Source organism: Sesamum indicum, linkage group LG9 (genome assembly GCF_026168435.1).
Source record: "Sesamum indicum cultivar Baizhima isolate 11 linkage group LG9, ASM2616843v1, whole genome shotgun sequence".
Classification (NCBI taxonomy): Eukaryota; Viridiplantae; Streptophyta; class Magnoliopsida; order Lamiales; family Pedaliaceae; genus Sesamum; species Sesamum indicum.
The window spans coordinates 26,215,199-26,241,760 of record NC_142665.1 but is presented as its reverse complement, the minus strand read 5'-3'; the positions used below and the strand labels follow the sequence as shown (position 1 = coordinate 26,241,760).

The 26,562-nt window shown below is 37.2% G+C and overlaps 4 protein-coding genes across 12 annotated transcripts; 1 reads left to right on the top strand and 3 right to left on the bottom strand.

Annotated features, from left to right (window-relative positions):
- Positions 1-69: 69 nt before the first annotated feature.
- Positions 70-6,283, bottom strand: LOC105177410 (EEIG1/EHBP1 protein amino-terminal domain protein). Its single transcript, XM_011100552.3, has 9 exons — positions 6,087-6,283; positions 4,597-5,355; positions 3,204-4,318; positions 2,670-2,958; positions 2,244-2,465; positions 1,320-1,493; positions 961-1,173; positions 755-868; positions 70-637 (listed from the first exon to the last, which is right to left on the bottom strand). Exons 2-9 carry the CDS (start codon positions 5,305-5,307, stop codon positions 302-304), a joined length of 3,174 nt encoding a protein of 1,057 aa, XP_011098854.2. The 5' UTR covers positions 5,308-5,355; positions 6,087-6,283; the 3' UTR covers positions 70-301.
- A 1,138-nt stretch (positions 6,284-7,421) lies between these two features.
- On the bottom strand, positions 7,422-12,989 carry LOC105177409 (Leucine-rich repeat protein kinase family protein). Its single transcript, XM_011100551.3, has 7 exons — positions 10,865-12,989; positions 10,523-10,656; positions 9,072-9,315; positions 8,453-8,664; positions 8,349-8,374; positions 8,155-8,266; positions 7,422-8,042 (listed from the first exon to the last, which is right to left on the bottom strand). The coding sequence occupies exons 1-7, from the start codon at positions 12,228-12,230 to the stop codon at positions 7,803-7,805; spliced, it is 2,334 nt and encodes a 777-aa protein (XP_011098853.1). The 5' UTR covers positions 12,231-12,989; the 3' UTR covers positions 7,422-7,802.
- A 1,499-nt stretch (positions 12,990-14,488) lies between these two features.
- HEMG2 (Flavin containing amine oxidoreductase family) lies at positions 14,489-21,585 on the bottom strand. Of its 8 annotated transcripts, none has more exons than XM_020699285.2 (19): positions 21,397-21,583; positions 21,174-21,305; positions 20,688-20,773; positions 20,503-20,568; positions 20,188-20,238; positions 20,018-20,074; positions 19,210-19,280; positions 18,872-18,908; positions 18,708-18,773; positions 18,529-18,569; positions 17,994-18,117; positions 17,355-17,534; positions 17,168-17,242; positions 16,663-16,786; positions 16,475-16,583; positions 16,294-16,368; positions 16,079-16,185; positions 15,164-15,312; positions 14,489-14,935 (listed from the first exon to the last, which is right to left on the bottom strand). In XM_020699285.2, the coding sequence occupies exons 1-18, from the start codon at positions 21,548-21,550 to the stop codon at positions 15,200-15,202; spliced, it is 1,668 nt and encodes a 555-aa protein (XP_020554944.1). In that variant the 5' UTR covers positions 21,551-21,583; the 3' UTR covers positions 14,489-14,935; positions 15,164-15,199. The 8 variants fall into 8 exon arrangements, 6 of the variants coding, with proteins under 6 accessions (XP_020554944.1, XP_011098849.2, XP_011098848.2 ...); XM_011100547.3 differs by having other exon boundaries at positions 14,489-14,945; positions 21,397-21,582; XM_011100546.3 differs by having other exon boundaries at positions 14,489-14,945; positions 20,688-20,823; positions 21,263-21,305; positions 21,397-21,580.
- Positions 21,586-21,835: 250 nt separating this feature from the next.
- Positions 21,836-24,810, top strand: LOC105177407 (perakine reductase). Of its 2 annotated transcripts, XM_011100545.3 has the most exons (8): positions 21,836-21,978; positions 22,166-22,336; positions 22,579-22,776; positions 22,882-23,054; positions 23,515-23,611; positions 23,704-23,857; positions 24,285-24,465; positions 24,572-24,810. In XM_011100545.3, the coding sequence occupies exons 1-8, from the start codon at positions 21,925-21,927 to the stop codon at positions 24,579-24,581; spliced, it is 1,038 nt and encodes a 345-aa protein (XP_011098847.1). In that variant the 5' UTR covers positions 21,836-21,924; the 3' UTR covers positions 24,582-24,810. The 2 variants fall into 2 exon arrangements, with proteins under 2 accessions (XP_011098847.1, XP_088740869.1); XM_088884743.1 differs by having other exon boundaries at positions 24,285-24,810.
- The last annotated feature ends 1,752 nt before the right edge of the window (positions 24,811-26,562 follow it).

Sequence of the window (26,562 nt, the reverse complement as noted above, 5' to 3'; positions counted from 1 at the left end):
ATTTATCGTGCATTACCAATAGAATTGGGTGGCAATCGGTGCTTATACTCATTTTGTTGCTATCATGGGGAGAAAAAGACGAACTTGTATTTACATATAGAAACTAGAAAAAGCAACCCCTCCATAGAGATTATTTAAGAGCTCTAATCTCTCTATACATTCTACAGCTAATGTACACAGGTTTCAACATCTTGACACTATTTTCTTTAGTGCATTCATCTGACAACAAAGAGATTCTAGAGGTTGATCGAGGTGTAAACCCCATATTTCATAAAGTGACAACACCAGCATCATGTCGTCATTACTCGCTATTCATCCATACTTCCCGCAGGAGTTGATACCTCACAGTATTCCGACTTCCATTCTCTTTAGATGCCCAAGCGGGCCTTACTGGAGAAGGTGATGACTGGAAGCCGTCAAGGACAATGGGTTTCAGAGGAGAATCGAGATCATCAAGTTCATCATCGCTCGTCTGTGATTTCTTGAGTACTGAGGATCCGCTACGTGTTAGCTTAGGATGACTGCTGATTTCTCCAAAGATATTAGCAACCCAATCGACTGCTGGTGTCTGATATACAATTGCTGCAGCCACACAGGGGAAGTTTACGGTAGGATCTTCATTGGAATCAAAAGAGTCCTATGATAGGAACGCAAGGTAATGGGTGATAATTAGAAATTATATCATTAGCTTCATTAATACACGTGAAGAGAAAAGGAAAAGGGAAGAATGAGGAGCCACTGCAAATGGACAAACCTCTGAATTTAAGGCTTCGAGTACAACTCCAGGAATTGGCTCAGGGCAAAACTCATCCGGTACGAAAGAGTTAAGGATCCTTCTTAACAATGTTGGACCAAATGTAGGACACACCTGGGATAAAAAAGGGAAGGATTTCTATGAACAAGGTAATGACATTCATATTTCGAGTTGATCTGAACAGAGTTTTAAGGCTCTGGCTGTACCTCTTTTCTAATTGTTCGACTCAATAGCATATCCTTCGGAAGCATCATCAGATCACTTAGTGCATTAAGGAGATGGAATGATTTTGATGACGTATCACGTGAGCTGCGCTCGTCATCATCAGAAGCTTCTGAGCTATTCTCATTTTCAAGCAAATCATCATCACCATCATCAATACCAAAGAGATCTGTAAGCCATCTGGACCAATTCCCAATCTACAAGATTTAAAGCATGATGTAAATCATAAAGAAGATGAATTCCATTATAATATAAGTAAAGAAATAAATATATATATAAGCATGTAAAATATGAGTTGCACAAGAGTTCAATCGAAGCAAGACAATATAATGGTAATGCTCACCGCATTTTTCAGTTGTGCACCGGCACCAAAGCTGGCTTTCCCTGCTGGAATCGGGAGAACCTCAGCATCACTAATGGGATCTGCTATAGGATCTGTTGGAATTTCATCAGCCGATTCTCGAAGAATGGCATTAAACATAGCCACATCTAGTCGAGCAATCAATTGCTCCATTATCTAGTAATCAAAAGAGTACTGTAAGTCATAGTCTATGTAGACAGCAGGTTTTGCAGACTTCAAATATTAATCAAAGTAATAATATCTCCATTACATAGTTATCAAAATATTTCAGATTAATCTATGCAAAAGCAAGTGTTGCACATTTGAAGAACCAATTAAATATCAGGCAGCACAATCAAGCTTATCCTCTGTTTGGATGTTTCATTGCGAACTTCAAGCCAAGAAAAAACAAGTTTAATAGTGATTATCATATTCATCAACTGACAAATAAAGCGTTAATGGTATTTGTGCCTTTTCTGTGACGAAGACTAAGATAAAAGGGGTCTAAAGTGTTGCCAGTAGTCCTATTTCCCGTCATGATATATTTGCTCCAGCTTGAGGGGGAGTGTTGGAATATCTAGGCTTTGTGCATATCTTTTTCTTATTTGGTTTGGATAGGTATCTTTGATAGTTATACATTAGCTGTAGTTATCACATAATTCGCCCCTATATACAGGTGGAAGAATCAATAAGAAATACAACATTTTCTTTTTCCTTTTTATTTTCTACATAAATAAAGAACAACGAAACTTATGGAGCTCAGTCTTCCCATGATTTCCACGAGAATTTTTCATTTTAGGTAACTCTTTACGTCAAGGTAGTGTCTACAGTAGTTCATGTGATATGCAGCTTATTCACACAAGTGAAGGGATCAAATAAGACCTTTTACTTTATGTAATGAAAGGATTATGGGAAAACAGGATGTACCAGTTTGGAGAGCACATGCAAACAACCACAATCGTGTCCTGCAGCTCGAACAGGACATATCCTTTCACATGCATCCCTGAAAGCCATTTTCCAGAGTTCCAGAGAAAAGTTTCCCTGTTGGTCAATTGAACTCGATGTCCTTCTGTATGACTTGCCAGAGTCAGAATCCATACTTCTACGAATTGCTTTGGCTGCACCAGACTGCATATGCGGAGTAAAAGTCTGGAGGAAAAAAACAAGAAAGCAACTCAGCTAAGCATTGGTTTCATTCTGGCCAGAGCTAATTCACACAAATACTTATATTATTGTCAACCCAAACCCCTTAAAAAAGTTGGATATCTGGTCAACAGGTTAACTTGTTTACACCAAATTACTTCACACAAAAAATTTGGTGAAGCACTCAAAAGAGTGAAGGAGAGTGAATACCTGCCACCATAGAGACTCGATGATTCGTGAAAATATCCATGTTTCAACTTTTTCCAGTGCAGCGGCAAACATTGGAGGGTTTTCCCACTCACCAACACTATCCTCAATAGTACCTCTTGTACTCTTACTGGGGAAGGACTCCCATTTAAGTGGTGTTGATTTCTTTTTTCCATTTTTGTCGCTCATTTTTCTGGCATCAGGTCCAACAGATATAGGTAACTGACTGTGCCCAAATGACTTGTTCACAATTGCTCGCAGTACAATGGAGTTTGATAACCAGAAAGTCAATCTGTATCAAATAGAAGGCAATATCAGTAACATGAGGTAGAGTAAAGCTTTTATCCAGAAATAGAAGAAAGAAGAAAAGAAAAAAGTTGATATAGGTTCTACAGGGAGTAACAGCTAAAATAGGCAGGCCAGGAAACACAAGTTGATCGCTGAAGAACAATTACCAACTGAATGCATTTGGCAACAAGTGCTCCTGCAGAATCTTCATTATTATATTAATCAAATCAAACTGAGTGAAAAGCCTACCTAGGAACATCATTGCCACATGCTTTTGCAACTAAAACTAATCCAGACACAATACTTTTAACTGCAGTCCCTCTCTCTGATTTTGAGTTCTGTTTGCTGGCATGAAAATAGAGTCTTGAAAGGCGTCGAGCTGGAGCATGGACTTTTGTCATGGAACTTCCATGTTCTGCAACCACAGAGTAAAGGCTAACCTCAAGAGCAGCAGCTTCCATCAACTCTCCCTCCAGTCTTTTTATCTTCTGTTCCAATTGCTGAATTCTACTGTCTGAAAGAAGATTTCTTGTTTCCTTTATAAACGCCTTAGAATCCTTGCGTTCGCTACTTATGGAGCCTCGTGCAGTATCTGTCACAGAAAAATGATTGCTTCTGATCGATCCGTTGCTCCTGCTTGAGTCCAGTGATGATCGAACTGACCTCAAATTCTTAGATTTATCGGTATTTGAATAACTACTATGAACTGTGAAACTTTCCTTGGTAGAAGAAAGCAAACCATTTTCTAACATGACCTGCTGCTGGACCTCAACTTGAGAGAGGCCTCCTGAAGGCTCCTCCTCAACTTTTTGGTTTTCATCTTCCATGATTCTTCTTTCTTCTGAATACTTTTCATGTTTTTCTGTGATCTCTTCATCTGTGGAACTATTTAGACGAGCGTTTGTTCGTCCAGCCACGAGCAGATCCTCTGCACCAATAGATGATGCATTCTTGTCATCCACCAGGTAGCTGAAACCAGAACCAATGTGTCTATCTGTCTGGTGATGTAACTCTGCCATTGTCTTTTCGGAAATAGGATGGCTGAGTTTGCCTTCCTCAGAACTAAGCTGAACTTTCAAATCCCTCCCGCCCTCTGCTTGTTTTCCAAACTCATTGCTTTTTATGTTGGATTTCTGCTGTTTATCTGTTTCTTCGAGTTGAGATGGCTGCAAACTTTGAGAAGTAATTTTTTTGGAAATCCATGCAATATCAGAAGATAAATCCATTGATGAAGAACGAGATGAAATCCCGGCTGGATTCATGTAAGATTTGGTGGCTTGCTCCTCATCTGGTTTGGCAACAAATTGGTCTTGTACAGTGTCAACTTTTGCATCTGGAGCACTATGATTCACAGCAGGTTTGCTCTGCAATTAAAAAGCCATCTTCCTATCAAATCATGATCAACTGCCTTACAAGGACCAGCATACAACAAGAGTGTTACTTCGTGACAAGCATATACCAGGAGCAGGTGTTCAAGAGATACTTCAATCAATGTGTTAGTGAAAATTTGTCTTACCAAGAATGCATTTACAATCATAAATTTCCAAAACTCTGAATAAAAGTGGCCTAGAAGAGGTGTAACTCCAACAACAATGTGTGCAACTGGCAGATAAAAAAAGAGAGACTAAAACGAGCTGTTTACCTCTTTATGAGGCGATGAACTGCCATTTGAATCAGCTGTGAAAGAAGCAACAGCCAGTGATGATTGTGAGGACCCATCATCATCTGTAGTAAACTCAGCTTCTTCTGCATATTCTTCACTCATCAGTGCAGAAACAGATTCACCATGATTACTGTCCATCGAAACTTCTCTGATCAAGCTGTCCTTTGACGAGGAGCTTGTACGCATTCTCTCAACTGACTGGATTTTGAGGAAGAGAAGTGGTTGTGCGGTGTTTCTGTAAGTCCGCTTGCAGCTAATGGGAGCACTAAGGCTCAAACTTTCTTTAAAAATGCCATAATCTGCAAAATCCAGAACAGCAGTTCCTAGCAGCTGACCTTTCACTGTCTTATCTCGTCTTGGTTCATAAAGATTAAACTCGATGCAGTTCTTCTGAAAAGTGTCTCCATCGCCACCTCTGATAGACATCTCCCGCATCAGTGTCACCAGAAGCCTAAAAGATTCGTTGAATTCAATTCTTCCATCACCAACACCAGACCCGGTCCCAAGTGAAGGCACAACTTGATTGGTAAACCCAGAAATCTTTTCCCCATATTCCCATTGAATCAAGACAGCACGAAGTGTTCTGAGTGACTGTGATGGGGGCCAGGGCTTGATCTCCTGGATATGAATAATGTAATCAAGCTGAACCGAAGGGCTTCTCCTGGTTTTGGTCCTCAGACCTAGAACCATTTTCACATCAAAACAGGTACCGACCTGTCCTCAACGCGAGCAATGTGCCTAGACAAATTACACCACAAGAACCCCTTAAGAGCATGTGATATAGAGCATCAACAGATCAGCATAACCTACTCATGTAAATTTGATTAACCATTTTCGGCCCTCAGATATAAGAATTGACTCCATAAATGAGAGATGAGAGGCACAATCAAGTTAATCAAAGAGGGATTTATGGAGGTTGGTACAATAAATGACTTCTCTCAGAGCATCAGTTCAGTCACCGGAAAAACCATAAATATGAGTCCATGGTTACCACATAACACTTTGTTTTGCAGTCAAAAAGCAAATCCATATTCACAAGCAGAAACATAAAAACAACAACAAGTCTGCCAAACCACTTCTTATACATACTTCAAGCCACAAACAATTACTTGTTGAAGGAGCTCACTTGAGGCCTAAACTCAGGAAACCGAAATCCACACACACACACACACACACACGCCACAAAAAAAAAAAAAGAAAGAAAGAAAGAAAGAAAGAAACGGAAACGAGAGAAAAGTGGTTATTGCAAGATCATCAGATGACCAGATCCAGTGGCTGCCGACAAAATCAGTTAAACATCGTTAAATCATCATCAGAAACGATCACAATGCAGCAGCATCCACAGACACACATGCTCCAAAGTATACATATATTATTTACACAAGATAATCAAGTTAAAGTTCCCTTTTACTAAAGATAAATGGAAGAAGAAGAAGAAGAAAAGAAAAGGATAAAAAGCAGCGACTTACAGAGGAAAATGAAGAGTAGAAGAATGTGAATGTGAATGTGGGGAAGATGAAAGCAGAAACGGTGCGTTTTGTAACTGATGAATGATGTTGTTGTTGTTGTACTGTACTCATATGAAGTGGCTGCTTGTTCACAAACCCAGAAGAGAGAGAAAGAAGTGTATTATTATTATGTATCTCTAACACTGTCTGAGGCTGTGAGTGAAGTCACCAAAAAAGCTAACCAGAATGTCTTTTTCTTCCTACAAAATTATTATTTCAACAAAATAAAAATTTGGTGACATGTCTTAAAATTAAGGATTTAATTAATTGAATTGAATATATATATATATATATTCATTCAACCAAATGAAAAGGTGTGCCAATTTAATTTAATGACATTTAGTGTTTGTCTGAAAACAAAAGGTTTATTTAAGAATGAATGTTGCTGGTGAGAGGAGTTTGGGCTGTTCTCTCCCTCAACTCAGCGAGTACATACCACTCGCCCCTCATATTATTTGATGTTTATCAAAAATTTCCTTTTAAATTACAGTGGAATACTTGAAAGCGCGTGCTTCTTTCTCCTTCTCATACTCGCCCACAAATATTTTCCCAATGCATGCACCATTTCATTTTTTTATGTCTATATAATATAAATTAATATATTATATTTTTAAAAAAGTAAAAAATAAAAAAATTATAAGTTAATATAAAATTAGTTAAATATTTTTTTGCTTCACACAAAATTGATACAATTATACACGTTATGCTATTAGTATTTAAAATTCTATTAAAAAATGATTAAGGACTGATTTTATCAAATTAAGATACAAATCAAAGTTGTTATGGCACGATTATATAATGGATCATGTTTTTAAAAATAAATGATGAATTAGATAACAGTAAAGCTAAATATAGAGAAATATTATTGTAGAGTTGAATTGAATATGATAAAAAGTAACAATGGCGTTGTAGTACACAAACTTTTCAATTATTTAATGGGTGAGGGCGGTTGCATTAAATTGGGCACTGAACTCAGACCCGCAGGGGGGGGAGAGAGAGTAGGTTGAGATGTCCCACTCAGCCTCAAGGGTGACCAAAGGGCTGTTCCTGGTGGGACTTCACAACAATTGAATTCTGGTGCACTTCAATGGGAGTTCTCAAGTCACATCTCACAACAACCACACATCAATACAAGCCTGCTGTTGTGTTAGGCTTATTGCCTGCCTGCTTTTCTTTTCTGCTGCTAAGCTAAGGTAAATACCTAACACTACCTCAATCTCCTGGTTTGGTACCTAAACAAGCCACATTATTAGCACACCTTTAATTTTTCAATTCCCACAACATCCAACACAAAACTTTAAGGTTCAACACCCAATGAAATTTACATCTTCATTGCTCAAGTATGTGATCAAAACTGCTGCCACACAAACAAGTGATCCCAACAAACTCTGTGAATGAAACTATAGAATGATCATAGCTACAAGTTTGTCTCAAGATAATATCTCAAGAGGCTATAATCTGTAACTTCACCTATTCTCTAAGTCAATCAAAGAATCAAGAGTGGAAGGACATTTACAATTTACACAGCTACAAAATAAAACAGGAATAGCTAGGTCGAGACATGGGCACATTCATGTTTACTTAGTTACCATGAAGGTGAGAGGGTCCTCATCAGGATGGCTGCAAGGTAGTTTCCCACAAAAGCGAGGGTGTTCCTGGACAGGATTAGTTATCTTCTCAACTGAAGCTTGGACGAGATGTAGTTTCGGATTTCTGATCGGCCTCGGCTGTAGCCTGGACTTGAGCTGCATACTGCAAGTTCCAAAGGACATCCTCAAAAGAGGGCCGGTTTGAGAATTCAGGCGATATACATTTGTTTGTGATGGATATCACAATTGACAAGGATTCTTGCGAGCTGGTGGTTAACACAATTGGATCCACTATCTTTAGCCGACCGTCTTGGCTGTTAAAGGAAGTCTGGCCATCGGAAGAATTATCAAGTGAGATGAGGTAATTGCCATTGTGCTATAGCTATTACTGATTCTTAAGCATGTTGGAGCTGAGATGGACATGGATTGCAGTAACATACCATTTCATTTAGTAGAAATGTTTCTCCTTTTCCACTAACGATAGGACCAACGAGCGATTCAAGTAATATGAATCCGAAGTTGTAAACATCATCCTGCAATTTCTCAACATGCCTGTAAAAGAGGAGTGTTTATGAATAAACTGCAAAAGTTGCTGATGGACAAAGATTAATGCCAAAGAGAAGTTTCTTTTTACCCTGATTTAGTTGTATCTCCCTTTGCCTGCAAAAGAGATATATCATCAGTTAGACATATACTTACAAACTTTAATATGGTCTAAATACTGAAAAAGGAGCATACTTCAGATTTTTCAGTTTCATCTGTAATGATGGAAATCCCATAGTCGCTAAGTTTGGCAATCCCGTGCTCGTCAAGCAGTATATTATTTGTCTTCAGTCGATTGCTGAAAGAAGGTGGAATCACTCCAGTATGCAGAAAATGAACAGCCTTGGCTACACCAATTAGAATGGCTAATCTGTCGGACCACTTCAGTATCTTCTCTGGAGAGGTCTCTGTACAGGAGCATAGTTGATTAAGCTCAATAAAACCAATAAATATATTATATGTTCACGAAGAAGAGGACAAACCCACAGGTCCATCCAGATTTTGAGCAATCACATGATGACACAGCTGATGCTTACATAATATCACTTTCTGCTAAATAGATGTTAAGTTGTACTATCTTCCGACACATGACATTCTATTCATGAGCTGGTAAAACCTACTGTCTGGAGTTATTACTTTCTCTTTCCACTTATAAAGATGAGTGAAATGTCCAGGTACCTATTTAATCTTGCAAACAATCATATCATCTGTAGGTTGGGAATCAATTCAAACATATAATTTGGTTTCTAAGCAAAAGGCGTTGATGTTCTGATTTAGAAAAGAACTTGAGGCTAGACAAAGGTAAGTTTACTACCTGAAAGATGAGACCGGAAGTTCCCATTAGGAACAAATTCCTGCACAAGGAACAATCTATGTATAGTCGAGTCATCTTGCATTCCACCATCAATGCAATGACCAAGAAGGCCAACCAGGTGAGGATGGTGAAGCTTTGAAAGCAAATCCAGCCTCAGCCTGAGGTTCCTAATTGAGTATTTCCTATGTAGAGCCAAGGATCGTATAATGACAAGGGTGCCATTCTCTAACCTTCCCTTGTAAACCTGAGACATGGAGATAGAATTTTAAGAAAGGTAGTTAACTGGGAATGTATAATGTGGTTTAAATAGCATAACCCTGAAAATCTATCTGATCTTTAATCAATTTTCTTTTTTCCAACTTTTGCACATTGCCTTACCCCAAAACAGCATCATCGATCAAAATTTCCACTTGTTTCCACTCTATTGATCAAATGGAATGTGAGGCGAAGATAATTGCATAAAGGTTCTCATCAGCAAAATCATGCACCATCATAAGAAAGACATGCATGCTAACATTCATATTGATGAAGTGGAATGCGAGGCAAACATAATTGCATAAATGAGTTAGACAAACAATTTTCCAGAACACATGCATGTGAAAATGAAAACTTTAAACATTGAAAAATTAGCCACATTTGATCCAGCATAAGAATTTCATCTCTTTCTCCTCTGACAATAGACTGTTCAAGAACTTTTTTAGCACGCATTGCCTGAGCCAGAAAAACAGTTTAGCCCCATCATAATTTAGTTAGTTAATTTATTGAATAAAAAATTAAATTCTTCAAACATCGCCATAAAAAATATAAAAGAAAGAAGAAAGAAGAGAAATTTGATGACAAGAAAAAGTGAGTGATATTTAGTAATATTGTTTTTCATAATTAGTTTGTTATTAGTAGAAATTAGTAACAAAAAATAGTGTATAAAGTCATTATAGGCGATTAGACACATATATAATGACGACCTTGTAAATTTATGTCATTATATCTTATTGTTATTTAGTTGTCAATATAGAAGTATCACTAATTATCTATTGATAACTTCATGCACAATTCTTCACACTAATAATTATGTAATGACAAGACCAAAAATATTATCACTCAATATAATTTTTTAGTGACAAATGTAAAAGTTATCACTTATATTTTGTTATGAATATTACATTTCTTCGTAGTGGGTTTTTAAATTTGTATAATAATAATTGCAAATTAAGTATAGCATATAATGGTAATATAATTAGTAAAAATTATAGAAAGTAGGAATTTCTTTTCTTTTTTCTTTTTTTTTTTTTGGGGGGGGGGGGGGTGGCAAGCCCTGTCAGCCGCTGGGGCTGGACAGTGGCTTTCCCCCTGTTTCCACGTAATACTTCCATTAGTTGATCCATCTACCTGATACACTATTTTAGCAACACTTACAGCTAATAGTTCAAAGAATATGATAGCTGCTAAGGTACCTTTCCCATAGGGCCCTCACCCAAAAATGTTGAGGGATCAAAGTTTTTTGTGGCTTCTTCCAGTTCTACTACAGAGAACACCCTGTAGGGTAGAGCACTTTGGTTCCCCATTTTTGCTGCTTGCGAGATGATCCCTGATTGCACATAAATATGAAAAAGTTAAATAAACCTGAAGGATTCATGTTGGACTTCCTTTAAAAACATTGTTAAAACTGCACCATCATTGGAAGAGGATCGACAATGGCTGCACGCCTTAAATTGTCAACATCAAATATTTTTGTTTTAATTTGCTCAAAAATGACTATTATCAGAACACATGATAATGCACAAAACTAAACTTACTGGCATTTGCTAGGAGTTCAGGGGAAATTCCTGATGGTGGATCATCTTGCTTAACCTTAGGTGCAATATGCTGAATTAACGCCTCCTGTTTGCGGTGTTTTTTACAGTAAACGAGAAGACCTACAACCAAGATGAATGCCACAATGATGATAATTCCACCAATCACACCAGCTAGAACAGCTATTTCCTTCACGGTGGATCTCCTCTTAGCAATGTCTTTGCAATATCCACTAGGATGTTGATCTCTGTCTTCAATGGAGAAGCAATTCCCATGAATATCAACCATTATGTTATCTCCAGCAATGGCAGCAGTACCCAAGCAATTTGGAAGCTGACCTATCAATCTGTTATCAGAAAGATCAACCAGGCTAAGCGAATCCCCACACTTGAGATGCCCAGGAAGCGATCCACTAAGACTGTTGGATGATAAATTCAAGTAACTAATATTGGGCAAAGAGAACAGCAAAGCAGGTGGGGTTCCACTCAGATAATTGTCTGAGAGATCAAGGTGCTGAAGATGATTCAATTTGCCAAATTGCTCTGGTATACTACCAGAAAATGAATTGTTGCTGAGGAAAATATTACCCAGCCCTTCTGGCAGAGGAGGCAATTCAGAATCCAGATTGTTCTCTCTCAAATCCAGCAACTGCAAATTAGACAGGCTGCTCAGATCAGGCAATTTCCCAGAAAGCAAGTTGTGTGACAGACCTAATTCAGTCAGGGTTGAAATTCTTGGCAATGCAGAAGGAATCTGACCCTTCAGTCTGTTGTTCTTTAAGCTCAATGTGGTGAGATTTGCTAATGAATCCAACCACTCAGGGACTGTATCATTGAAAAAGTTCTCATCAAAGGTCAAAGTCTGAAGCTTCACCAATCTTGACATTTCAGATGGAATCGAACCAAACATAAAATTTGAACTCATGTCCAAAGCTTCAAGTGAAGATAACCGATGAATTTTATCAGGCAGCGAGCCCCAAATGCCTAAGGATACTAAGCTAAGGACCCTTAAGCTAGACAACCGCGTCAATGTAGTAACAAAAGAATCAACTGAGAAACTCGGAGATAATGTTTGATTTGGTATGGGAAATCCCCTGAATTCACTGACCTTTGCCGGCTTATCTCCCACAATTCTGAGCTCAGTAACTGAATCGTCCTCACATTTGATGCTCATGTGCGGTGGAGAGGACAAATTACACAAATCATCAGTGTTGTTTTCCCAAACGTTGAGTGGGATTGGGTACTCCAAATGCTTCCTCAGCTGAAGAAGAACTTGTGTTTCATAGCTCCTCAGCTGGTGAGTTCTTGAAGCAAACAAGAGCCATGAAAGAAACACCAAAAGAAAAGTAGTGGAACACCCCATTTGCATATTCCAAGCTTCAATTCTACAATGATTTCAGTAAAACCCTAGAAGATTGTAAGCCTGAAAAAGCTAAAAAAAATATAACCAGACACATCACTCAAAAGAACAGCTTAAATAACAAATTTCTGAAAAGACCGCACCTTCAAAGCTGTCAAAGACTTAAAAAAAGCACTCGTTAAAGGCCTAATCTAAGCAAAATATCCAAGAAGTAAGTGAAACTTCAAATGGGAAGTTCAGAATAATGGTTTCATGCTTGAAAATTATCAAAGGATAGCGATAAGATGTGAAGAAACCATGAAAGTAGCAGAGAGAAAGAAACAAGCTAAACTAACAAACAGAACAATGTTTGAACATCCACGAGTAGAACAGCGGGAAAAAAGACAACAGAAAAGGCTGGATAATGGAGACAAACTCTCGGGATAGGCAGACGAAGGAAGTTTAACAAGGAGGTGAAACGTGAAAGTCTTTTCAGTTTTATGGAACGCACAAGAACTTGAATTTTTATGGGAAGAATTAAAGGAAGTGGGCCAATAATTGAGAGGCAGTTGAAAGAGAAGAATCTGCATTTACTGCTGCATTTCTTCATTCAATATCAAAGAATAAAGTTGCATTTACTGGTGATTATGGGTAGTTTTGGTAATGTTTCTATGCAATGATGGGGTGGTGATGCAGCGGCGCGACTGGTGATTAGCACTTTAGCAGTGTTGCGTTACCCCCGTTTGAGGAAAAAGGATTTCCCAATAACAAAAACCACCATTGTAGTTCAATATTAGAGGGTTCTGTTTTTGATAATAATGCTTCACTTTCAGCATTCTCTTGACCAAAAATGATGGGCTTTTGTCCTTTCTTGTAACAGCCCTTACATTAATGCAGATAAATATGTTTGGATTTAGAGAAAAAATAGTTTACATAAAATGAAATAAACAAGTATATATTTGATGGCATTCCAATTCATAATTTCAATAAAGTATACGCAAAATTCATTAAGTAATAGTGTAGAGTTTGAATGAGGAAGACCTCTAAGTGTAGGTTTAGGAACAAAATATTATTGAGGGTGAGTTGGCTTTCCTAGTAGACGTTGCAACTTGTAAATATTTAAAGGCGTATTGCAGTTTGAAATGGAATCATGTTTGGATATATTTTTGATAGAAAATTTGATGGGCAGATAGTCTTTGTGTGTGAATAGAGAGAGATATAGAGGTGAAAGGTGATTAGGTGATGTGAGTAGAGGCTGAGGGCCACGGAAATCTTTGGAAGGAAAGGCGGTTATTATTGGAATGTGGGCTGAGCTGAATTTCAGTCCACATGGGGCCCCGCTTACCCTGCCCTCCACCTTCCCAACTATTACCCTCTAAACAACAAACACACAAATCTTTGATTTCACCTATTCAGCTTTGGCATCCCATGGAACTATTTCTTTTACCTTTTCATTTAAATAAAACAAAGTTTAGATGGTTTTAATTTTGATCGTCGTCCACAATTATAGAACGTTTGCAAATTTATTTACCGATTATTCACTAACACGTTTTTTGAATTAAAAAAGAAATCTTGTAATTTGTTTCTACCAACTATAATAACGAGTATTAGTGCATTTTTTTATCCATGGGCGTGTTCTGTAACGTGAGTTATAAAGTAAAATAAATCATGAAGAATAAAAATTAACGACCAATATAATAGTTAAGTAATTAAATTATTAATTCTTTGTTTTGAATAACTTAACAACAATAACCTTTTAATGAATGAGAATAAAGAATGGGATTGTTGTATCCACGAGAATTGAGGAGTGATGCTTAGACATGTCTAATTCAATTATCACTAATTGGTGTCTGTCTTCACGAGAGTTATTATAAAAGATTCCTAGTAGGAAGGACCATTATTGTTGGTTTTTGGAGTTTTTCAGAATATGGACTCACTCACTCATGCCATCTTAATTCATTAACACAATGATCACTCAGTCAATTAGCACAAAAAGACATGCTAATCTATTTGTCATCACAGCTTGACCCAGCTTTATGTTCCTTCTTTTTCTTTTTTTCGCTTTATGATGACTCAGTTGGACCTACTCCTGATTGTCTATGGATGTCCCTCTTAGCCAGCCAAACCACTTCAAATTCAGTGCTCATAAAATATGAAAGAACAAAAGTGAGAAGGAAGATAGGGTTCGCAACGCTTTTGTAATTCATCTCCCATTCACAAGTAAAAAAGTAAAACATAAACGACACAGAAGAATTAAAGTGTTGGATCAGTTGAAAACTTGCACCCACTTTAGCAGAAACGTAGAATACTGGAACTATGAGAATGTCGTGTAACTTTTCCGAAAACTGTGAAAGGATTCTACTGCACCACATGAAGCTCCAAAGTAGGAACAAATAACAGCTCAGGCTCAAGCCTTTGGAGGGTCAGGGACCATTTCTGAGAGCTAATGGTGACAAAAGCTTGCAGCCAAAAAGACCAAAACAAGGGATCACCGCAACTTATGACTTGTCATTGTGACTAGCAATGTTGGAGCTCTAGATTCCACAAACAATTTAGGCCTTTTGTTTACACTATAAATAAACTACAAGATTGGCGAGTTTTCTAAATTTCTACTTGAGATGTAATCTGACTTGCATCATTTTCATGTTGATGTTCTCTTGTGGTCACCCCTTTGGTTTGTCGAGCTCCCTTCACACAGCAACTTGCAACCCATCTTTCCCAGTGAGAGCAGCATGCTTTATCAAGCTAATTATTTCAGTCCAACAAACAACAATTGGTAAATCAAGTTGTGATGGACTAATAAAACGCTAGGTTTAACCTCTTTCCAACAATGAAATTTTCAAAAAAGGAAGAAAGAAAAGAATTTTAGAATTAGAAGGGAACTACTTATCAAACTTGAAAATACGAACATTATCATGTAAAGTTCAAGAGAAAGTGAGCGGTAACAGCAGTTAAGTCCTTACCGAGCAACAACAAGCTTTCGTGGAGGATAATCTTCATTAGGTGTTCCCTTTACTGTCGGAACAAGAGTCCAGATAGGAGATCACAAGATCAGCTGCTTGGCACCCGGTTGATATTGCTTTACCAACAGATAATCCTCCCTTGTGGTTACCTAGCATTAGTAGATGTGAAGCAAATTGATTAAAATATAAGGATCCAGCATATAAACATAGACATGCCGCAGTAGACCATAAACAGTTTTTCCTAGCTACACATGTCAAATTCCCACAGTTCATGATTTTCTTTACCATTATTCCACATTCCTGCATATAATTTTTGTACCTAATCATTCTCTAGTAGAATAAGTTTGAACTCAATAGCAAGTTGCAATTGAAATAGTTTGGCTCATAAGTGATTGCAAGGAGCAGAATTTGAGCCAATGTTTTTCACAAAAACCAAAAAATTATTGTCATTGAAATAGAACGATACATACCATATAAGCTAAACATTTCCCCATTTTATATGATTCTATCATATGTATTTTCTTTAACATGGGGTTGAGTAATATTTCAATAATTGACTCTTGTGATAAAGTGAATAAAATAAAAGGGATAGGATAAATCACCCCTGCCTCAATCGTTACATAGATTTCCAATTTTTCATTAGAACCAAACACGAAATACCTAAATAAAATGAGATTCAAAGAAAAAATATTGGCTCCATAACATATTTCTATATGATATGGAACTTGATCATTTGTTAATGAGATTCGAAGAGACACGGGTAATGAAAGTGGCACTGTTACTCCAGGGAGCACTGAAATGATTTTCTTTGCTTGCATCCTGTTTTTTGATACAGAAATAGGAAACCAGAACAAAAATAAAAAAGCTAAAACCAAAGCCAATGGAAGATATAATCGCCAAGTACTGAAGGTTTACCAGCATAAAAAAACCCTGGAAGGTCTTTTTCTATCTTGTCAATAGCACTAATGACCGAATCATAGTTACGCCCATACAGTGGAAATGCTTTACTCCAATAAAAGTGGCTGCGATCAACCAGATAGCATGTAAGAAAACATACCCATGGTAGGTTCATTCACTAAGGACTGTTTAATCAGAAAGCTCACTAAATTATAAGATATCAGCATAATTACTTCAGAAAGGCAGGTTGTCCTTCTGCACCTAATAACTGTCTCAAATCAGAAGTCACTATTTGCTTCAATTCATCCCTGTGCCAAAGTACTCAAAGTTCTACGTAATGAGAAGAGCACAATAATCACGAAATTATGGTAATATGTTCAGCAAAAGAAAAGAGAACGAACACACATGACACACCTTGAAGCTTTGGCAAGTTCTGGGTTTCTACTTCCCCCGACAAATGTTGTGTAGAGATAAACATCATTGGGTGCACGATCTGGAAACATCATCGAAGAGAAGAGGGTACCTACAAGCAACAAACTTTACAGCAGAAATACATGGACTATAACTGGAGAATCTTGAGACTCAATAAATTAAATAATTACCCAATGTCTTCAAACCATTTTTCTGCTCTTTAGAAGGAATGAGAACTCCAAAACCTTCAAGTGGTCGCTTGACACTCTCCTTCTTAAATGTGGTAATGATAACAGACATTGGTAAATAACTAACCTGCACGTATTGTGGGAAGAATGGAAACAAATTTCTTAACAGACCCCTTAGAATGGTTATTGTAAAATTTCCTTGAGGGCATATATGTGGACTATCAAATGATCACAACTAAATCCTATGTATCAATTCAACATAAAGGTTAAGACCCATGAAATGTCATAAACTTTAGTGAATTGTAAAGGGTTGGGTGCACAAACTTGTTTATAGTTCATTTTTTCCTTATATGTAGGAGTTTTTAATTCCTTGATTCACCATCTTGCTTCAAAATAGCGATGATTTGGAAGTTTTACAATCATATACCGTATGAAAAATTTTGGACTTGAAAAACTTACATAGATAAGAATGAGCCATGAATGACACAGACACCACAGAATTGCATACCTCAGGAACAAAGTCTAACAGAAAAGGGCTTCCTCTTCTGGTAATCCTCATTTGTTTAACATCAGAAAGCGGGGCCTAATGAGAGATATGTAGACCAATGAAATCCTGCCCGTGTGCACTATATAAGGATGAAAATACACGATAACTTTGCAGCATCTACAAAAAATCTACAAGTAGATCTACTTACCGTGACTATTAATGCATCAAATGACTTCTCGCAGGAAAGCTTTTTGTTATCCAATTCATAAGAAACTGACCAGTTATCGAATGGGGAGTTCTCACTGCAACTACAAGACAATTCCAGCACTTTAGATTGAAGCTTAAGTTCATCTTTGCCAAGTTCATTGCACAGTGCATTGGTGAGCGACTGCAAACAGTTACAAAAATCCATTACACTCGCAGACCATTGGCACAATTGAAGTCATAACAATGTAACCAAATCAATAGACTATCACTCGAGTAACCAGATTTTGATGCTTTCAATTGCAATTAACTTTAGATCAAAATATCATACAAGGAGAAGATCCATGTTTCTAGCCCAAGTTAAGACGCCTCATGGGCAACCCTATTACAGTGTGACCCACTCAACCATTTCACCCACAGCAGATTCGTATGAAGTACCTATGTATATCTTTATATGTAGCAATTCACCGATCTAACAATCTTATCTACACCAGTGAGAGTATTATTGAAGAAAATAATCAATTCTCTCCGCAGTAGATAGAAGAAATGTCTCGTGCCCATATGCTAAATAAATATTAATGCTTTACTATATCCTTCGTCTGGAATGCCCAATACAAGGATTCGTGGATCGATAAAGGCCTACCTGCATCCCACCCAGAAATGAAAAGGAGCCATGGTTCTGTTTCTTCTTTGCCGAAGATTCCCCAGTGGTTCCCTTTTTTGCAGATAATTTAGACTGAATAGCACCAGATATGATTGAGCCAAATCTGATAGATGCAAAAAAAAAAAAATTGTGAACTGGTCAAAAGACGATAAAATTATCCATGACGATCAGCAAAAGACAATTGTGTACATTTTGGAACTTTTTCAGGCTTACTTACATTGCCCCTGTACTTAAAAAGAAGAATTGTTTGAACCAGCTAGATATGTGAAGAGTAGTAGCAACTCTTGATGGAAGATCACCAAGAATGATACCAAAGGTAATATAATAGATCGATATTTCAGCTCAGATGGTTTGTTTTTTCCCACTTGAAAACTCCTACCAATACAAAATTTTTACCTTGTATACTTATAACGTAGAAGTATAAGTTGAAGATATTGAAGGTATACCTGACGATTTTAACAATAGTCCTAAAGATGGAAGTATCAAGGTCAAATAAACTTGGTGTGCACCTTACCTTTTCTCAAGGCTCCATAACTCTGGAAACACATGGCGCATCTGGTCCAGAACCAAAAAGAACAAAGAGTTCTTGTCATTGACCAGTTCAAGTAGAAGGACAAAATCATTCTGTAGGTTTCCCCGGGTTATTTGTTTAGACAAGTATACCAACAAATAAGTAGATGAATAAATACTCACAGAAAGAGATTCAGGATCTCCCCCGCTAGTTCCAGCAACAAAAGGATCAATAAGATAGTCAACAACCTAAAAAAGAATAGTTTTATTGTTAAGTCCTATATACTGAGCATTATCCATAGGTTCAAAATAATAATTAAAACGAGTATTGATGGTACAAGCAGCACCTCTTTTCCAAAATGACGCTGGAAGAAAGCACCAACACTGCAAACACAAGAAATATTAATCACATTTTTCTGAGGACACCAGTATTTCTCTTGGATTACAGGGGGAAAAAGATAATAATTAAGCACAACTCTATAAACATTGGCAGAATTTTGCAGGGGTCATATAGCACTAAATTGTGGCGGAATGTTGAGAGATTCAAGATTATCACAGACGCACGGAAGAGATAGGCAGTTCCACAATAAGCGAGGATAATATGTTATGGACTAAGATCATAGGCATGTCAAGTGAATTTGAGCCATTAGATAAAGAAAAGTCAATCTATCGATTTTCCTGTTACCTTTCTTCTGTGTCAGGCCCCTTCAAGCTATCACTATTCTTCCACAAGAATGGCTCCAGAAATATTTGAAGCTGCAAAGAGAAAGTTACAATGTAAGCATAGGTGTATTTGATAAGTATAAAAGTCCTAACTCCAGGAAAAACAACAGAACAAGAGATACGAAGAGAAATAAGTGAACGACTTCTCAAGGACAAGAACAATCGTAAATAAGCAATTCCATGATGCATCACAAAATCATAACAGAAACTGCAAAGCTTAGATGTCAATGTCTGGTAAGCAGATAAAACAATTACAATATTCCAGGCAGCAAGCCTATCAGAGCTAAGTAATAAAAAGCAGATTTTTTTCACCTTCATCTGTAAGTTACAGATATATTAACTGTGCTTTGGGGAGAAACAATTTGTATCTGATGTTTAGGAATTGTCGAAATAGATTTCAACATATCATTGTGACAGTCTTAAGGTGACCTTCCCGGCTGAAAAAGATTTGCCTCTAAGTTTTCCACATCTACATAAGCAATTGAGTAGATAAAGTAGGCTAATGGAATCAGTCATCATGCACCCACAACTGTCATGTCTACGAACCTGCTTCTGGACACGACAGAAGCACCATTTCAAGGGGAACACAAAAAGGAGTTAAACAAGGAAGCAGTTTCTGGTTTTCTATGTAGACAAATAAAGTCTTCCTCTTGCAATATGGATGAACAAACTACGAAAGATAGGGTGTATGGAGGAAATAAGCCATAGATGACAGTAGCATACTTTGTTATGATGCTTATATGAAGAGACATTAAATAAGATGAGCAAACCTTTGACCCTGCAGAAAGAAAATTGCTTCTGATAAGTGCAATGGGATTTGATGGTAACTGAGATGGCAAAATTTGCAATCAGTTAGCAAGAAAACTGACATGAACCTATTCTACTCTATTACCAAGGAGGAGCCTGTAAAGCGGCAGCATAAATAGAGAGAAGATCTTACCAGTACAGGCACCCCATTTTTGGCTATATAACGCTTCTGTTGCGACAGTGGCTGCATTACAAACAACATCACAAATCATCTATCCACTTGGAGATATACAGATACATTAATCTTTATGGTATTAGGAGCTTCAAATAGCACAGGGAATCTGCTTTGTTAAGAAAATACTTGAACAAACACATTTCTGAAGTACACCAACTAAACCAACATGCAGAATAAGGCACAAGCTGGTACTAATGAAGAAAAGCAGGACAAAATTATTCAACAAAAGCAAAGGTGAAAGGGGAAATAGAAATTAACGAAACAAATTCTTACAAATTGCTGCTTATCCCTGAGTCCAAGATTATCAAGCAAAAACCGAACCGCTGCCTCACTTTCTGTCTGCAAAAAAAGCAATACTTATCAAGGTAAGCACCGTCAGACATAGTTTCTAGACTTAACATGATTAATCTCTCTACAAACTGGACATCTCTGACACTTTATATTCCAAAGGAGAGTACCATAGTGTTTGCGCCTTCATCCCATATTAAACCATCATGTGAAATACTTCTTAATTTTCCTCCGGCTCTCCCTTCCGCCTCAAATACTGTGACGTTTAAACCATGCAATTTCAACTTATACGCTGCAGATAGCCCACTTCGCACAAAAACAGAAGGACCAAAATCAAACGTGGTCTGTATTTAAGTGAAGGAAAAGGCAAAAGAGACTTAACGAAAAACAAATTCCAGGACATGAAATAGATGTGTAAATTAGAAAAATGCTCCTAAATTCACATTCTACAAATATTTCCTCCACATTTTCGTTTAAAACCAACAAGGACTGAAAACCTCAATATTCCTCCACTAAAATTTAACCTCAAGCATGTCTAACCTTCACACTGTATCCCAAGTCTAACATAACATAAGAATTATCCAGTATATATGCCTGCCAAAAACTCATAAGTAGAGCTGAAGCTTATGTCAATCCAAACCACGCTCAGAACTAACCACAACAACTCCGCCAGTTCATCGAGCACATAACTTTTCGCACATAACGTAGAAATTGGCGAAATTCAACAATCTGATCACTGACGTACCTAACACCAGCTCCAATCACAGCAACACATTTACCAGGAAAACCTGAAATTACACAGAATTTACAATCTCCACAGTAATTTACAGGCTACTGTATCTTCCAGGCGCGCACTGGAGGTAAGAGTCAGAGAGATACCTCGCTTATCTTCTTTAGCAGAGGAAGCCATGGCCAGTACACAAACGCGAGTATTGGGTTCTGGAGAGGATATTAGAGTACATCGATTTAAAGAGTGTTGTCCGTCGTAGAGTCGCATCCGCGACTTAGACCAGAGTTCCGAAATGTTCGTCATAGAATAGAATTTGCATTGGCAGAGAGAATGGAGAGTCAGAGGTGGCAACCGGCTGCTCTAAGTCTAGGCCTTGCTTGATAGGCTGGTTGTCTACTTGGAGGAATATGGCCCAAATTTGTACTATTAGGCCCATATTCAATAATATAGTCGAGTTACTTGATGGGCTCATTTTGTAATGATGGATTGTAGTAGGCCCAATTTGTACTATATCGGCCCAATTGAAAAAAAGGAAACTCAATAAAGCTAAAATAAATAAATATATATTTATATATTCAATTAATTTTATTTCGCCCTGAAACTCGGCTCACTTCCTACTCGCCTCTCTGCACTTCCACTGGTCAACTTTTCTTCTGCTGCTGTCAGATCGGCGAGCAATGGCGGGTCAAAATCTGATGCCAAGAGTGAAGCTGGGAAGCCAGGGACTTGAGGTGAGAATATACGATATTACATACCATATTTGATCATTTTTTGCTTCAGTTCTTCTTTCGGTTACTGTATCAGTCAACGAGCAATTATTCGACTTCTCGGCCATTTATTTTTGGTTAGTTTATTCGTTATTGGTGATTCAATATATGAATATCAGACCGTCCAATGTGATACACTTTTCTTCTTCAGGTATCAAAGCTTGGTTATGGTTGCATGGGGCTCACTGGAGTGTACAACGATCCCCTTCCTGAGGAGGACGGGATTGCAATAATCAAAGAGGCTTTCAGCAAAGGCATTACTCATTTTGACACCTCGAATATCTACGGAGAAGAGTTTGCGAACGAGTACTTGGTGGGAAAGGTAAGGTTCTTTGGAGTATTTGATTTGTCAAAAATCAAGCATTCTAAAAGTTCACTGACAAAACAGCACAATGTTCAGATCAGTAAAGTTTTAGAAATTGTCTTGACTGATTCAGACTGTATGTTGTTCTGATGAATGATAGGAATCATTTTTAGCTGAGCTTCAGTTCCTGTCTTTTATCAACTAGACTAGTAAAGAGAGATAATGAGCTTTCTTCCCTCAACGAAATGGAAAACTTTCAGGCTCTGAAGCAGCTGCCGAGAGAAAAAATTCAGTTGGCAACTAAGTTTGGTATGAGTTCACTTAAGCCTCTAGTAGTCAAAGGTTCACCCGACTATGCCCGCTCTTGCTGTGAGGACAGCCTGAGGCGTCTTCAAGTGGAGTACATTGATCTCTACTACGTCCACAGAATTGACAAAACTGTACCTATTGAGGAAACAGTGAGTACTTTGTTATGTTAATACATGTATGTTTTCAGGGACATGCAACTCTTTTTCATCTGTGCTTTCTATGTCATCATTGTGTTTATCTGAATTGGCTTGCAGGTGGGGGAACTTAAAAAGTTGGTGGAAGAAGGTAAAATTAAGTACATTGGTCTATCTGAAGCTAGTGCAGACACTATACGAAGGGCACATGCAGTTCATCCCATAACTGCATATCAAATGGAATATTCACTTTGGTCCCGTTACACTGAGGAAGAAATCATTCCTGTTTGCAGGTATTCTCATTTTCATCAAATATTCCACCATAACCTGAATAATAATTTAGTCACATTTTCAATTTCTTCTTCTAGTAGGAAATGCTAGTATTTTCTTTTAACGCCACTTCTAAACTTAACGTGAATGATGGAGATCACGCTCCTCCTTGACTGAATGTTTCAAGGCCAGTTGTCCCCTATTATGTGCTTTCTCTTTTGGTCTGTGAAGTCTTAATTGCCACACTGTTCTCTTTGAAACGGTCTCAGTTAACTCTTGAAACACGATTTTCTCAATGAGTAATTTGCAAACAGATGTTTCCGTTTCAGACTTTATATCCAAAGCAAATACTTGGGTTTGTCATTTCTTGGCTTATCTTGCAGTATTCTACTGTTGCTCATATTTATGAGTTTTTTGGTTTCTTGCATTTGATTCTATTTAAATTTTCTAAGGTACTTTGTCACTGGTTGGAATACATTGCAGGGAACTTGGGATTGGGATAGTAGCATACAGCCCAATCGGTCGTGGGTTTTTTGGTGGCAAGAAAGTTGTGGAAAGCTTGCCTAAGGATAGTTTCTTGGTAAGCGTTGTGTTTTCTCATGATGGGCTCAGTTACACGTCCTTCTTTTGGTCTCTGTAAATTGATCTTACTGCCTAACTTTCTACTACTAGAATATGCACCCAAGGTTTACAGGAGAGAATTGGGAAAGGAACAAGGACTTGTATTTTCGTGTAGATTCATTGGCCAAAAAGCATGGATGTACTCCTGCTCAACTCGCACTTGCATGGGTTCATCACCAAGGAGATGACGTTGTCTCTATACCCGGTCAGTGACCCTTTACCATGATTTTGCTTGCAATTTGCATTTGTTAACCCATTCACAGACACAATCTGGGGTTGAAATTTGAAAAGACCTTCGTGTGCTATGTTTAGTTATGTTACATATCCAGCAGCAGCAGGGATTCCAGCTGAGCACCTTTTCCACCATGGTGTTTCTGTTTTTGCCTAGAAGATCTATCTATATCATGTGTTGAAATTTTTCATAGGAGTTGCTTGATGATGTGGAAGTGTCAGTACATGTCTGCAAGTTGTTCACTTCATTCTGGATTTTCAAGTGCTTAAAGAGTTGAAGTAGAAATAATTAGAGATGAACATTCCAACTACAACAATACCTTATTGACCACCATACTTTACGTGTATACATAGTAATCTTCCTCATCTGATTCTAAGGCAAAACTGATTTTTGTCTTCAGGAACTACGAAGATCAAGAATCTTCATGAGAATATCGGTTCTTTGAATGTCAAGCTGACTAGTGATGAGGTGAAAGAACTTTCTGATGCTGTTCCCACAGATGAAGTGGCAGGAAACACCCTCCCTGACGCTATGTATGCATTCACGTGGAGGTTTGCCAATACTCCGCTGCCAAAACCCAAGTAAGGCTTATTACAAGTTTCGGCTATAAAATTATTGGGAGATCACCATACCAGGTTTTCTTGAACGCTACAAGACTGAAACTGCATTGTTGCCCTGTTTGAACAGAGATGCATAATAAACGAGAAATTCAAGAGTACTTGGCGTTGTGGTTGCTGTGCTTTCTGAAGTGATATCTAATAATACGATGTTTTTCGTCGGACATATGTTTTTTCCCTGTAAACTTCATGTGAATTACCTATGATATCTTATCATGTTTGTTTTTCAAAAAATTATTGTGTTGTTTTTAATCAACAAACCACTGGTTGGTATATTCTACGGCCGATCCGTCCTAGACGATCCTACAATCGAACACTGAGCTGACCTACTTGTTTCCGGGCCAAATACCCTACTTGGCTGTGGACCGTGCTTTCTCTCGTAAGTCTAAAAGCGAACAACGGACATTATTTCTCATACATGCCACATGCATACCCACTTCGAAACAGTCGAGCAATCTATGCTTAACAATTATATGAAAGTCAGGACAATGTGAATTTTTTTTAAATTTGAATATTGCATCGTACTCGATACGATTGAGTCGAACATCTTTTTATTTAGAGAATAGTAATTAAAATTTATGTTCTCCAAACGAATAATATTGAAAAGATAAAAGTATATCCTGAACCATAAAGAACATAGTTGAACATTTTCATAATTTAAATTAAATGCATTTTCAATTTTTATCTTCCCCATCTTTTCACAAAATGAATCATCCAATAAAAGAATTGAACTCTTGCTTTTGGTTCAAAAAAAACAAGAGGCGGTCTTGGGGCAAGCAAACTTTATCGTTCACCAATCTTACCAATGATTTGATTATCTAATAATTAAGGCTCTCCAATCATGTTAAAAAATAATAATAATAATTAAACATAAAATGGCCCACTTAAAGTGTATTGCCCAATTGCAATAATTCCCGGTACTAAATCTTAAAAAGAGAGAATTGCTTGGATTATAGGCTAAACCAAAATCTTGGGAAAAACAAAGGAAAAAGGTACTTCATTGTGTTCATTTAAATGATGCAAAATCAGCGTATTATTAGCTTTAGAATAAGGTAATTTTAAGGTACAAGCAAGATGAATTAGATGGAGTTAGTTAGAGCAGAGATGAGCTCAACTCAATTCTACCTAACCAAATTTCGAACAACCCGCAAATGATGGCTCCACTTTATTGCCATGAAAATTGAAGTGCAAGTTTTATGATGGCAATTCGTGTTTGTTTGTCTGCCCATAGACACCATTAAAGATTTTATTACCATGAAAATCCTACATGGACCCCTCATCCATTTCTAGGCGCTAATGCTCTTCAAACTTTCAAATTTACACATCTTCCAATCTTTTTCTATAGTTTAATATTGGGAAAGTTTTTACTCAGAGTGGATTTTTGCCGGATTCAATTGATTAGGTAGTAAATATTACTTTACCTTTTTTTTTTTTTGTGAAATGATGAATTGTTGTTGATTGAATAACTCGATCACCGTCATTTTTGTTAAATATCAATATCTAATGAAAATAATTACAACAATTCTATATTGTTAACAATATCAAGTAAATAAAATCTGAATAATACCTAATATTACAACTACTATGCAGTAGAACAATATATATTACACACAAATTGTATGGTCCGAATCTATGATTTTCAAAGTTATGGGCCCCCAACTTTTGCCAATTAAGTTAGACTTCATTGACAAATATTATTTGACTTGTTATTATAATAATTTATTTTTCTTGGATCAACTTGTGGTGGAATATATTTAAATTCAAATTCGATTTGAAGTGATTACATATTTTCTTTTTTGGAAATTGGATGGTGTGCGGAATCAACCAAAAAGGTTAGGACAAATTTAATTAAGAGAGGATGATGGTCCGAGAATGATGCCAATGATGAAATTTATGGTGATTGTGACAGGAATTTTTGTTAGCATGATTTTGAATTTGACTCAAATAAGTCAATCCAAGTAAATTGATAGAAACACTAATTATAGATCAGACCAATCTTTTTCTTATTTTTTCTTTTCTACATGATATTATATGATTCAATAAATATCATTATATATTAAG

Excerpts from the sequence above, each read along its gene's own strand:
- LOC105177407 (XM_011100545.3), top strand. The coding sequence starts at position 21,925 with ATGGCGGGTCAAAATCTGATGCCAAGAGTGAAGCTGGGAAGCCAGGGA. Across the intron at positions 22,337-22,578 it reads ACGAGTACTTGGTGGGAAAG|GCTCTGAAGCAGCTGCCGAG; the intron begins GTAAGGTTCTTT and ends GAAAACTTTCAG. Across the intron at positions 22,777-22,881 it reads CTGTACCTATTGAGGAAACA|GTGGGGGAACTTAAAAAGTT; the intron begins GTGAGTACTTTG and ends ATTGGCTTGCAG.
- LOC105177410 (XM_011100552.3), bottom strand. The coding sequence starts at position 5,307 with ATGGTTCTAGGTCTGAGGACCAAAACCAGGAGAAGCCCTTCGGTTCAG. Across the intron at positions 2,466-2,669 it reads TCGAGTCTCTATGGTGGCAG|ACTTTTACTCCGCATATGCA; the intron begins GTATTCACTCTC and ends TTTTTCCTCCAG. Across the intron at positions 869-960 it reads GTCGAACAATTAGAAAAGAG|GTGTGTCCTACATTTGGTCC; the intron begins GTACAGCCAGAG and ends TTTTTATCCCAG.
- LOC105177409 (XM_011100551.3), bottom strand. The coding sequence starts at position 12,230 with ATGCAAATGGGGTGTTCCACTACTTTTCTTTTGGTGTTTCTTTCATGG. Across the intron at positions 10,657-10,864 it reads TGAACTCCTAGCAAATGCCA|GGATCATCTCGCAAGCAGCA; the intron begins GTAAGTTTAGTT and ends ATGTGCAATCAG. Across the intron at positions 8,665-9,071 it reads CTTCCGGTCTCATCTTTCAG|AGACCTCTCCAGAGAAGATA; the intron begins GTAGTAAACTTA and ends GCTCCTGTACAG.
- HEMG2 (XM_020699285.2), bottom strand. The coding sequence starts at position 21,550 with ATGACGAACATTTCGGAACTCTGGTCTAAGTCGCGGATGCGACTCTAC. Across the intron at positions 16,584-16,662 it reads AAATGGTTTGAAGACATTGG|GTACCCTCTTCTCTTCGATG; the intron begins GTAATTATTTAA and ends TGTTGCTTGTAG. Across the intron at positions 15,313-16,078 it reads TCCAGGGTTTTTTTATGCTG|GTAACCACAAGGGAGGATTA; the intron begins GTAAACCTTCAG and ends TACTAATGCTAG.